The 14696-nt window shown below is 39.9% G+C and overlaps 1 protein-coding gene across 1 annotated transcript in view; it reads right to left on the bottom strand.

Moving 5' to 3' along the window:
• LOC139764047 (ileal sodium/bile acid cotransporter-like) overlaps positions 1 to 14696 on the bottom strand; it is a 40913-nt gene that overhangs the window by 24960 nt on the left and 1257 nt on the right. The window contains exon 2 of the mRNA XM_071690504.1: positions 12407 to 12620. Within this exon, the coding sequence (XP_071546605.1) occupies positions 12407 to 12620 (214 nt within the window). The remainder of the gene's footprint in view (positions 1 to 12406; positions 12621 to 14696) is intronic.

Genomic DNA, 14696 nt, shown 5'->3' with positions numbered 1-14696 from the left:
GCGGGAGACAGCGACAAAGCAAAAAAAAAAAAAGAAAAAATATATATATGGTGTTGCATCTCATTAAGAGCCGTTCGCCGTCGACCCTCTCACTTAGATTTATGTGCAACTTTAGAAACAAGTTGGTGATCTGTGGTAACTCCTTCACGTTGACTCGCTTCGGGTATATTCGTCAAAAGAAGCAGCTTCATCCGCTCTGTGGGATCGGATCTCTAGGACGTGAGTCAGAGGATCATCTCGTCCACATCACATCATTCAGAGCGATACCAGTTTGCATCAGCCTTCACTCCTGCCTGCAGTAGCATGCTTTCCGACATGTTTCATGAGCTCCTCTTCGCCAACGGAACTACCTTGGCCCACCAGTGATGCTACTACGTTTGTGAATCAAGAACCATTGCAACACAAACCTCGCCAGGTGGTAGAGTGTCCCGCAGTGTATCGAGACAGACTTCCCCAGAACTTTTTTAAAGGGGAAGTAAATGTTTATAGTTGTGTTACTGGAGTGATAGCTTTCATACATGGTGCTTTGACAAGAAAATAGTGAAATTGGAAAAAATGTAGCTTAGACATTGAAGATTATTGATACAGTGGTTAAATTGATGAGAACTACTATTGACGTTTGTGTAAATAAATTATACATTTCCTTTTTCCATAGCCAGAGGTTGAAACATTATGTGACATTCATTTTTTCATTTCATTTCAAGCTAGAAGTTTCAGTTTTCTAAATTGTTTCTTACATTTTTCATATGTATATATATGTATGTGTGTGTGTGTGTATATGTGCGTATGTATATGTATGTGTGTGTATGTGTGTATATATATATATATATATATATATATATATATATATATATATATATATATATATATATATATATATATATATATATATATATATATATATATATATATATATATATATATATATATATATATATATATATATATATATATATATATATATATATATATATATATATATATATATATATATATATATATATATATAAATATATATATATTAACCCTGGGGATAGGGGTGAAAGAATACTTCCCACGCATTCCTCGCGTGTCGTAGAAAGCGACTAGAGGGGACGGGAGCGAGGGGCCAGAAATCCTCCCCTCCTTGTATTTTTTTAACTTTCTAAAATGAGAAGCAGAAGAAGGAGTCACGCGGGGAGTGCTCATCCTCCTCGAAGGCTCAGATTGGGGTGCCTAAATGTGTGTGGATGTAACCAAGATGTGAAAAAAGGAGAGATAGGTAGTATGTTTGAGGAAAGGAACCTGGATGTTTTGGCTCTGAGTGAAACGAAGCTCAAGGGTAAAGGGGAAGAGTGGTTTGGGAATGTCTTGGGAGTAAAGTCAGGGGTTGGTGAGAGGACAAGAGCAAGGGAAGGAGTAGCAGTACTCCTGAAACAGGAGTTGTGAGAGTATGTGATAGAATGTAAGAAAGTAAATTCTCGATTAATATGAGTAAAACTGAAAGTTGATGGAGAGAGATGGGTGATTGTTGGTGCATATGCACCTGGGCATGAGAAGAAAGATCATGAGAGGCAAGTGTTTTGGGAGCAGCTGAATGAGTGTGTTAGTGGTTTTGATGCACGAGACCGGGTTATAGTGATGGGTGATTTGAATGCAAAGGTGAGTAATGTGGCAGTTGAGGGAATAATTGGTATACATGGGGTGTTCAGTGTTGTAAATGGAAATGGTGAAAAGCTTGTAGATTTATGTGCTGAAATAGGACTGATGATTGGGAATACCTGGTTTAAAAAGCGAGATATACATAAGTATACTTATGTAAGTAGGAGAGATGGCCAGAGAGCGTTATTGGATTACGTGTTAATTGACAGGCGCGCGAAAGAGAGACTTGGATGTTAATGTGCTGAGAGGTGCAACTGGGGGGATGTCTGATCATTATCTTGTGGAGGCTAAGGTGAAGATTTGTATGGGTTTTCAGAAAAGAAGAGTGAATGAACTTTCCATATATATATATATATATATATATATATATATATATATATATATATATATATATATATATATATATATATATATATATATATATATATATATATATATATATATATATATATATATATATATATATATATATATATATATATATATATATATATATATATATATATATATATATATATATATATATATATATATATATATATATATATATATATATATATATATATATATATATATATATATATATATATATATATATATATATATATATATTCATATATATATATATATATATATATATATATATATATATATATATATATATATATATATATATATATATATATATATATATATATATATATATATATATATATATATATATTTATATATATATATATATATATATATATATATATATATATATATATATATATATATATATATATATATATATATATATATATATGAATATATATATATATATATTCTTTTTTTTTTTTTCTTTGCTTTGTCGCTGTCTCCCGCATTTGCGAGGTAGCGCAAGGAAACAGACGAAAGAAATGGCCAAACCCAACCCCATACACATGTATATACATACGTCCACACACGCAAATATACATACCTATACAGCTTTCCATGGTTTACCCCAGACGCTTCACATGCCCTGATTCAATCCACTGACAGCACGTCAACCCCGGTATACCACATCGATCCAATTCACTCTATTCCTTGCCCTCCTTTCACCCTCCTGCATGTTCAGGCCCCGATCACACAAAATCTTTTTCACTCCATCTTTCCACCTCCAATTTGGTCTCCCACTTCTCCTCGTTCCCTCCACCTCCGACACATTTATCCTCTTGGTCAATCTTTCCTCACTCATTCTCTCCATGTGCCCAAACCATTTCAAAACACCCTCTTCTGCTCTCTCAACCACGCTCTTTTTATTTCCACACATCTCTCTTACCCTTACGTTACTTACTCGATCAAACCACCTCACACCACACATTGTCCTCAAACATCTCATTTCCAGCACATCCATCCTCCTGCGCATAACTCTATCCATAGGCCACGCCTCGCAACCATACAACATTTTTCGAACCACTATTCCTTCAAACATACCCATTTTTGCTTTCCGAGATAATGTTCTCGACTTCCACACATTCTTCAAGGCTCCCAGAATTTTCGCCCACTCCCCCACCCTATGATCCACTTCCGCTTCCATGGTTCCATCCGCTGCCAGATCCACTCCCAGATATCTAAAACACTTTACTTCCTCCAGTTTTTCTCCATTCAAACTCACCTCCCAAATGACTTGACCCTCAACCCTACTTTACCTAATAACCTTGCTCTTATTCACATTTACTCTTAACTTTATTCTTTCACACACTTCACCAAACTCAGTCACCAGCTTCTGCAGTTTCTCACATGAATATATATATATATATATATATATATATATATATATATATATATATATATATATATATATATATATATATATATATATATATATATATATATATATATATATATATATATATATATATATATATATATACATATATAAATGCTCGCCTTCACCCTTTCCAGTCTCCACTTTCTTCCCTTCCAACTCGAACACACGCCTTAAATCCTTGATAAAATCTTGTCACCCCTTTTAGCAGCTTACCACCCACACTACATATTCTTAAGACCTTCCACCAAATAATCAACCCTATCATATGCATTCTCCTAATGCATAAATGCCACAAACAAATCCATCTGTTTTTCTAGGTAATCCTCCTTAGTCGTATGTTACAATCAGGCACTCTTTTCTTGCCCTCTTCTAATACTATAGTCATGCTGGTCGATTCCGGCTGGTGTTTATCCTTCATTCAAACACCTAATCCACACATCCTCTGCCACTTTTGAAACCACACTGCTCCTCCCTAATCTGATACTTTGTACATGTCTTCACCCTCTCATCAATATCGTACTATGTAACTTAATAGGTATACTTAACAAACTTATACCTCTGTAGTTTGAACACTCACTTTCATCCCTCGACATTATACAGCAGGACTATACACACATTCCGCTATTCCTCACGCACTTCATGTTCCTTACATACGCTGAATATCCTTACCAGCCAATGAACAATACGGTCATTCGATTTTGTAATGAAGTCAGCTGCTATACCATCCACTCCCGCGTTCTTGCCGCATCTCATCTTCTGCAAGGCTTTCATCACCTCTTCTCTCTTTACCAATCACTCTCCATGACTCTCTCACTTCGCATACCACTCCAACTAAAACTCAAAACTTCTGCCAAACACATTCAACAGTCCTTCAAAATACTCGGTCCATCTCCTCACTTCATCACTATATATATATATATATATATATATATATATATATATATATATATATATATATATATATATATATATATATATATATATATATATGTATATATATATATATATATATATATATATATATATATATATATATATATATATATATATATATATATATATATATATATATATATATATATATATATATATATATATATATATTTATATATATATGAATATATATGTATATATATATATATATATATATATATATATATATATATATATATATATATATATATATATATATATATATATATATATATATATATATATATATATGTATATATATATATATATATATATATATATATATATATATATATATATATATATATATATATATATATATATGTATATATATATGGAGTGAGTATTTTGAAGGTTTGTTGAATGTGTTTGATGATAGAGTGGCAGATATAGGGTGTTTTGGTCGAGGTGGTGTGCAAAGTGAGAGGGTTAGGGAAAATGATTTGGTAAACAGAGAAGAGGTAGTGACAGCTTTGCGGAAGATGAAAGCCGGCAAGGCAGCAGGTTTGGATGGTATTGCAGTGGAATTTATTAAAAAAGGGGGTGACTGTATTGTTGACTGGTTGGTAAGGTTATTTAATGTATGTATGACTCTTGGTGAGGTGCCTGAGGATTGGCGGAATGCGTGCATAGTGCCATTGTACAAAGGCAAAGGGGATAAGAGTGAGTGCTCAAATTACAGAGGTATAAGTTTGTTGAGTATTCCTGGTAAATTATATGGGAGGGTATTGATTGAGAGGGTGAAGGCATGTACAGAGCATCAGATTGGGGAAGAGCAGTGTGGTTTCAGAAGTGGTAGAGGATGTGTGGATCAGGTGTTTGCTTTGAAGAATGGATGTGAGAAATACTTAGAAAAGCAAATGGATTTGTATGTAGCATTTATGGATCTGGAGAAGGCATATGATAGAGTTGATAGAGATGCTCTGTGGAAGGTATTAAGAATATATGGTGTGGGAGGCAAGTTGTTAGAAGCAGTGAAAAGTTTTTATCGAGGTGTAAGGCATGTGTACGTATAGGAAGAGAGGAAAGTGATTGGTTCTCAGTGAATGTAGGTTTGCGGCAGGGGTGTGTGATGTCTCCATGGTTGTTTAATTTGTTTATGGATGGGGTTGTTAGGGAGGTGACTGCAAGAGTTTTGGAAAGAGGGGCAAGTATGAAGTCTGTTGGGGATGAGAGAGCTTGGGAAGTGAGTCAGTTGTTGTTCGCTGATGATACAGCGCTGGTGGCTGATTCATGTGAGAAACTGCAGAAGCTGGTGACTGAGTTTGGTAAAGTGTGTGGAAGAAGAAAGTTAAGAGTGAATGTGAATAAGAGCAAGGTTATTAGGTACAGTAGGGTTGAGGGTCAAGTCAATTGGGAGGTGAGTTTGAATGGAGAAAAAATGGAGGAAGTGAAGTGTTTTAGATATCTGGGAGTGAATCTGGCAGAGGATGGAACCATGGAAGCGGAAGTGGATCATAGGGTGGGGGAGGGGGCGAAAATTCTGGGGGCCTTGAAGAATGTGTGGAAGTCGAGAACATTATCTCGGAAAGCAAAAATGGGTATGTTTGAAGGAGTAGTGGTTCCAACAATGTTGTATGGTTGCGAGGCGTGGGCTATGGATAGAGTTGTGCGCAGGAGGATGGATGTGCTGGAAATGAGATGTTTGAGGACAATGTGTGGTGTGAGGTGGTTTGATCGAGTGAGTAACGTAAGGGTAAGAGAGATGTGTGGAAATAAAAAGAGCGTGGTTGAGAGAGCAGAAGAGGGTGTTTTGAAGTGGTTTGGGCACATGGAGAGAATGAGTGAGGAAAGATTGACCAAGAGGATATATGTGTCGGAGGTGGAGGGAACGAGGAGAAGAGGGAGACCAAATTGGAGGTGGAAAGATGGAGTGAAAAAGGTTTTGTGTGATCGGGGCCTGAACATGCAGGAGGGTGAAAGGAGGGCAAGGAATAGAGTGAATTGGAGCGATGTGGTATACCGGGGTTGACGTGCTGTCAGTGGATTGAATCAAGGCATGTGAAGCGTCTGGGGTAAACCATGGAAAGCTGTGTAGGTATGTATATCTGTGTGTGTGGACGTATGTATATACATGTGTATGGGGGGGTTGGGCCATTTCTTTCGTCTGTTTCCTTGCGCTACCTCGCAAACGCGGGAGACAGCGATAAAGTATAATAAAAAAAAAGAATATATATATATATATATATATATATATATATATATATATATATATATATATATACATATATATATAAATGAGAGTTGGGGTGAGAGAGTATCATTAAATTTCAGGGAGAATAACAAGATGTTTTGGAAGGAGGTAAATAAACTGCGTAAGACAAGGGAGGAAATGGGAACCTCAGTGAAGGGGGCTAATGGGGAGGTGATAACAAGTAGTGGTGATATGAGAAGGAGATGGAGTGAGTGTTTTGAGGGTTCGTAGAATGTGTTTGATGATAGAGTGGCAGATATAGGGTGTTTTGGTCGAGGTGGTGTGCAAAGTGAGAGGGTTAGGGAAAATAATTTGGGAAATAGAGAAGAGGTAGTGAAAGCTTTACGGAAGATGAAAGCCGGCAAGGCAGCAGGTTTGGATGGTATTGCAGTGGAATTTATTAAGAAAGGGGGTGATTGTATTGTTGACTGGTTGGTAAGGTTATTTAATGTATGTATGATTCATGGTGAGGTGCCTGAGGATTGGCGGAATGCTTGCATAGTGCCATTGTACAAAGGCAAAGGGGATAAGAGTGAGTGCTCAAATTACAGAGGTATAAGTTTGTTGAGTATTCCTGGTAAATTATAAGGGAGGGTATTGATTGAGAGGGTGAAGGCATGTACAGAGCATCAGACTGGGGAAGAATAGTGTGGTTTCAGAAGTGGTAGAGGATGTGTGGATCAGGTGTTTGCTTTGAAGAATGTATGTGAATAATACTTAGAAAAACAAATGGATTTGTATGTAGCATTTATGGATCTGGAGAAGGCATATGATAGAGTTGATAGAGATGCTCTGTGGAAGGATTTAAGAATATATGGTGTGAGAAGCAAGTTGTTAGAAGCAGTGAAAGGTTTTTATCGAGGATGTAAGGCATGTGTACGTGTAGGAAGAGAGGAAAGTGATTGGTTCTCAGTGAATGTAGGTTTGCGGCAGGGGTGTGTGATGTCTCCATGGTTGTTTAATTTGTTTATGGATGGGGTTGTTAGGGAGATGAATGCAAGAGTTTTATAAAGAGGGGCAAGTATGCAGTCTGTTGTGGATGAGAGAGCTTGGAAAGTGAGTCAGTTGTTGTTCGCTGATGATACAGCGCTGGTGGCTGATTCATGTAAGAAACTGTAGAAGCTGTTGACTGAGTTTGGTAAAGTGTGTGAAAGAAGAAAGATAGGAGTAAATGTGAATAAGAGCAAGGTTATTAGGTACAGTAGGGTTGAGGGTCAAGTCAACTAGGAGGTTAGTTTGAATGAAGAAAAACTGGAGGAAGTAAAGTGTTTTAGATATCTGGGAGTGGATCTGGCAGCGGATTGAACCATGGAAGCGGAAGTGAATCATAGGATGGGGGAGGGGGCGAAAATTCTGGGAGTCTTGAAGAATGTTTGGAAGTCGAGAACATTATCTCGGAAAGCAAGTGGTTCCAACAAAGTTGTATGGTTGCGAGGCGTGGGCTATGGATAGAGTTGTGCGCATCGATCAGCTAGGCACATTATCTGGACATCGACCAGGCAAGCACACATTCTGGATATCGACCAGGCGGACACTTTGCCTGGACATCGACCAGGCAGGCACGTTATCTGCTCATCGACAAGGCAGGCACATGGTATCTGGACATTGACCAGGCAGACACGTTATCTGGCCATCGACCAGGCAGAAACGTTGTCTGGATATTGACCAGGGAGACACGTTATCTGGACATCGACCAAACAGACACGTTTTCATTACATCGACCAGTCAGGCACCTTATCTGGACATCGACCAGACAGACATGTTGTCTGGACATCTACTAGGCAGGCACGTTGTCTGGACAACGACCAGAGTGACACATTGTCTGGACATCGACCAGGCAGACACGTTGCATGGACATCGACCAGGCAGACATATTGTCTGGACATCGACCAGGCAGACACGTTATCTGGACATCTGCCAGGCAGACATGTTACATGGCCATCGACTAGGCAGACACGTTGTCTGGACTTCGACCTGGCAGGCACGTTGTCTGGACTTCGACCAGGCAGACACGTTATCTGGACACCTGCCAGGCAGACATGTTACATGGACATCGACAAGGCAGACACATTCCCTGGACATCGACCAGGCAGACATGTTGTCTGGACATCGACCAGGCAGACACGTTATCTGGACATCTGCCAGGCAGACATGTTACATGGACATCGACCAGGCAGACATGTTGTCTGGACATCGACCAGGCAGACACGTTATCTGGACATCTGCCAGGCAGACATATTACATGGACATCGACCAAGCAGACACGTTGCCCGGACATCGACCAGGCAGACATGTTGTCTGGACATCGACCAGGCAGACACGTTATCTGGACATCTGCCAGGCAGACATGTTACATGGACATCGACTAGGCAGACACGCAGGCACGTTGTCTGGACTTCGACCGGATAAACACTCGTCGCCAGTGCATTATATGTTATCTTTAACAAGAGATAGTCATTCCCCATGCACCTCCAAAGCATTATTCTTGCCCCCATACTGGCGTCGAACAATTGTCTTTTGTCCAGTGATGAGTGACTGTATTACACACACGATTGTGCAGGTGAAATATTTTCAGACATTAGAGAAGGACGCATACGTGTATAACCTGTGATACAGTTTTGGTGTTGGTTCTTCAGCATCTTACGACATAAAGTGACACGAAAGGCATCGCCCAGCAAAACTTAGCAGACCTTACTAAACTTGCTGACGGAACGTTTAAACAAGGTTGTAGTGATGATGCGGCAATATATGACCTTACTAAGCTTGCTGACGGAACGTTTAAACAAGGTTGTAGTGATGATGCAGCAATATATGACCTTACTAAGCTTGCTGACGGAACGTTTAAACAAGGTTGTAGTGATGATGCAGCAATATATGACCTTACTAAGCTTGCTGACGGAACGTTTAAACAAGGTTGTAGTGATGATGCAGCAATATATGACCTTACTAAGCTTGCTGACGGAACGTTTAAACAAGGTTGTAGTGATGATGCAGCAATATATGACCTTACTTAGCTTGCTGACGGAACGTTTAAACAAAGTTGTACTGATTATATAGCAATACATGACCTTACTAAGCTTGCTGACAGAACGTTTAAACAAGGTTGTAGTGATGATGCAGCAATATATGACCTTACTAAACTTGCTGACGGAACGTTTAAACAAGGTTGTAGTGATGATGCAGTAATATATGACCTTACTAAGCTTGCTGACGGAACGTTTAAACAAAGTTGTACTGATTATGTAGCAATACATGACCTTACTAAGTTTGCTGACAGAACGTTTAAACAAGGTTGTAGTGATGATGGGGCAATATATGACCTTACTAAACTTCCTGACGGAATGTTTAAACAAGGTTGTAGCGATGATACAGCAATATATGATCTTACTAATTTGCTGACAGAACGTTTAAGTAGGGTTACAGTGATGATGCAGCAATATCTGGCTCTCACTCCGTTAAAAGAATTCAAAAAATCTATCAGGCTGAAGTAAAGCTTCTGAATCCTCTAACTGAGAGTAGCACAGATTTAAGATACGTTATGTAATCTGGAACGAGAGAAGACATATGCAGATAAGGAGTCAGTTGATAAGTACGCTTTCCATTTCTCTTAACTAGTATGGGCGGAGTAGTTAACTCCTGAACAACTTTATAAAGTTGTAGTATAACATGGAATACATCAGCTTGTAAATACAAGATTGTGGTGACTGAGGTCATGGGAGACCAGTAATGGGTTCACTGTCCTCATGTATGCTACTTTTGTCGGTACCTGCAAGTATAAGTTGTTAGTGATCGTCAAGAGTGATCACCCTCGTGATCTGAAAGATGATAAATCTATAACATTGACCCACAAATGACAAGCCTGGATGACCCAGTAATAGACTACTGAGTGCTAAGTCCATCGTGATTAGCTAAGAAGGCTCGGGAGCCGTGTCGCAAGTCGGGACGCCTGAAAATTGTAAAACTATATCTTCTCTTGCACAAGTTTCTCCACCCACCCGGATGCTGAGGTGTGAGTGACACAGAATGTTCTCGCGACATACAGTAGTTTTTTTTTTTCACCGATGGAGCTTCAGTCACGAATGAAAATCCACATTAAGGCCACCTTAATTGAAATATACAAAGGATTATGAAAGAGTAAAAGATGAGACAAGGGAAATTAATAACAAATCTTGGAGGAAGTGGAAAACCTGTCTTAGATTGTGCCAGATCATAGTTATTGGGAAATACATGAGATGGTAAAGAGTTCCAAAGCTTCGAGGTGCAGGGAAAGAAGCAGGTATCAAAACGGCCCACCTTTGAGTTGCCGATGGCCACACAGTAATCATGTGACAGCAACTTGCCAAGTGCTGCGTGGTCTAGCTAGTGGTGGGGGCACACAAGCAGCCAGCTCTCGAGAGTAAAAGCCAAAGTAGTACCTATAGGAGAGGGAAAGAGAACCAGCACTGCGGCTGAGGGCAAAAGGGTGAAGTTTTGAAGTTATCCTGGGAGACTTTGTAAGTCTGACCGTTTTGGACTCAATTCTGTTAGGTAAAGATACAGAGCTAGAACCACCCCAGATGTGAGAGCAGTACTTCATACAAGGACGGATCAATCTTTGTCTAAACAGAGCAACTGTTTAGAGGAAAAGACATTTTAACATTGAGCAGGACTACCATTAAACTACACTTCCTCAGTCCAGCCTGTGGACTGGGTATTTACTCGTTGTATCATCTTGTGGTGGAGAGAAGGTGATGCCTTCAGGGAATAGTTCACCATAGAGGATTGCATCTAGGTGTTGTCTGACATGGGCGTTACAGTGGCACCATCTACACCTTAGAAAGCTTGACCTAACCTGTGGCCCACAACCATGTTTGACAACGGTGAGGACATTGAAGATATTGAAAGGTTTCGTATTTCTGAAGAGGTCACCAGGAAGAGGTCATCAGGATCTTATTTGAAGATGATATCGCTGACTGAATGAACTGTAACAGTAAATCGCCAGTTGTGTCATATGACAAACAATGATTTTGTTTCACTGGTGAAGAAGCCCATTCAGAATTAGTGTGATGAGAGTAACAGTAATAGTAAAGCTACACACGAGAAGTTCATCATTGATGTAGGGCTAGAACTGACTCATCAGTTCATCAGGTTCTTGGAACACAGTAGGTTCGTTACCCTACTGGAGACAATGACCATGTACGGGATTCGGGAAATCTAGCCGATAAGATACCTGATTATACGAACAAACTGACGCAGTAGAAATTGTTTGAGAAGTATCAAATCTTTGTACACTCCAAGGTAGGGAGACTCCGATCCCCTCGCCACACCCCTGACCAGATGCTTCCGATACAGAGCTGAATTTCGATGATTCTCAAAGCACATCCACACCAACTCCTGCAGTTAATGAAGAGCAAGACCTGCCTCTCGTGAGGCATCATCCTGGTTGCAGCTACACCTATGCTTACTAACCCTTACCTTAAACTGGGCCACACACCAGACTCTAGCACTCCAACTTTTATACGAATACCTTCACCATTTGTAGCCAATCACATACATTATATAAACTTACTTACTGGGAGAGTAAAACTCCCCAGGTAAGTTATTATGCACTTAACCCGTTATCGATACCCATAATCTGGCAAAATCCATGAGTTGTTAGCTGTTCTGCAGCAAAGTCAACGGATTCGAGATTTTCTCTGGAATTTATGACCATCAAAGTTAGAATGTCCTTTGTGATGATATGTGCTACCTTGATGCCACTAAGTATGTTCATCTTTGACCTAAACTAAACTACTTAAGGACAGTAAGATTGTGGTACTCACTTTGGTTAAGATGGAGGCGGTCCGCTCATGGTAGTGTTTGACCACCATGCCCACCACCACAGGGAAGGTGACGAAGGCCATGGATATAATGATGCTGCGGTAAGGAATCACAATTGAGTCCTCGTCGTCAGTCAGCCAGTAGTGCGAGTACAGCCACAGGTTAAAAGGCATCCCGCCAAAGGCCAGAAGTGAGGAGCAGGTTGTCATCATAATGCTGCAGGGATACACCTCTTTGTATCACCTACAAACACCAGAACATTTTACCTGCCTGTGATCTATCATATTCTATATATTACACAGGGAAAACATCCTGATTACTGTGCTAGCCAAGAGAACCATTGTGTTACACTATGCTGTAATACTCAAAGAGGTCTATACCATTTTGTAAACAGCATAGGATGACACTACAGGCTCCGTCATCTGCAAGTGAAACCATAATGTTAATATTTGCCAGGAGACCATTCTGTTGATTTTAGCATACATGGTGACGACACATGGATCTGTACAAGTAACGGACTCTTAAGTTATTCCCCCTCCTAACTAAAGGAGGAGACTGCACACTATGCCATTTAGGATGATTATTTCACTGGCCAAGTGAGGTCATCTTGTTCATCAGCCAAGGTGGTTTTGCCGGTTGTTCGTGTCAGCCAGGATGCTCAAAAATTCATAATATGACAGAAGGGAGTAAAGCTAATCAACTTACAATCCAGGGGAACATGATTTCCATTTTCTGAGCCATGAGGACCAAGGTGTTATACAAGGGGACACTACAGATTGAACAAGCCAGGGAGGTTATGATGTTTACTGGGGTAGACCATCTACAGCAACCTTAGGCTAGCGCGTCCATTGTCCACCATAGGAAAGAAAACACTGATTATTGCATTAGTTAAGACAAACACGATGACAACTGTACCGTGCAGAGGGATGGTAGAAAAGGCTGAACCAGCAAGAGGGACCATGTTGGTCATTACACTATGAAGAGAGATTAAGCAGATAAGAGTATTGGCCAGAGGGACAAGACTGCTCGGTGATTCCGCCAGTGGAGCCGAATCATACATGTTAGGGGGACCATATTGGTCACTAAATTAGTAAGGAAATAAATCAGCACAATAACATGCTAGAGAAATATGCTGATCACTGTATACATCCGTGGACAGTCCCGTTCACTGTTCTATCCAGGTGAACGTTGTTGATCACTGTACCAAACAGCAGAACAGTTATGCTCAAGCAGCTAGCCACATGGACTACAGCGTTCATTGTACCAACTCAGACCATTCTATTCCTTATATCATTTGCTTCAGCAGTGGTTATCATCTACTGATGAAGGTTACAGAGCTATGATATCAAAGGCCGTGGATGCACAACGACAATATTACTTTTGCATCGCTATGATCATCATCTGAGGCAGTGGGATTATATTTTGCAGAAATTCTGTAGAGTTCACTATAGTAGCCAGGGATCCGTAGTGTTTAGTGTGGTTACTAGAGGTACTGTGTTCATCCCTGTGGTAGCCAGGGGGATGATGGTACTCATGTGGCTGCCCGGTAGCCTTCACCGTTCAGCAAGAGAAAATACGGTATTGACTTTGGCACCCAGAGGGAAGAGTGCTCACTGTTGCAGTCAGAGGGAGTGTGTTGCTGACTAAGGCAGCCAGGTGGACAGTAACTCTTGCTGTTGCAGTTGCGGTGCTCACCTGGGAGTCAGGAAGGCTGGGAGTCATTATGCCATGGCAACTATGATGTTCATTGTGACAACCAGAGTAGTCAGGAAGATCCAGAGTGTTCACTGTAGCAGTAGATGGTCAGTACTGTAATGGTTACTGTGGCAGTCAGATGAACTCTTGTGCTCACTGTAATAGCCAGAGGGAATATAGTATTTTATATGACAGTTGTGTTGGTTATGGTAGAACGTTAGTGGCCAAGAGCAAGGAAAGCATACCGTAGAGAGGGATGCAATACTGATCATGATATGAACAAAGAGGATCATGGTGATATATGTATCAATCAGGGACATCCTGCAATTTTCTCGACTAGTCAGAGGGCCTGTGAGATAGACTTTGCCTCGGGACTATGCTTATTGTTCTTTCGTCACTGGGGTCGCTCTAATCGTCTGCTGATCAGGAGAACCGTCTGCAGTGCAATTATACCCCTAAGAACAGACTGAAATATCACTTTGCAGACTTTTGACTTAAAAGAAGCTTGAACTTATTGTGTTGAATATAGCTACAAAGATATTGTAACGTCTTAATTTCTGCTGAGACAGGCAAACGTTTGTATACTCTCGTGATATA

Source organism: Panulirus ornatus, chromosome 48, assembly GCF_036320965.1.
Source record: "Panulirus ornatus isolate Po-2019 chromosome 48, ASM3632096v1, whole genome shotgun sequence".
In the NCBI taxonomy this organism is placed as follows: Eukaryota; Metazoa; Arthropoda; class Malacostraca; order Decapoda; family Palinuridae; genus Panulirus; species Panulirus ornatus.
The sequence above is the reverse complement of the archived record's forward strand: the minus strand, read 5'-3'. Positions and strand labels throughout refer to the sequence as shown.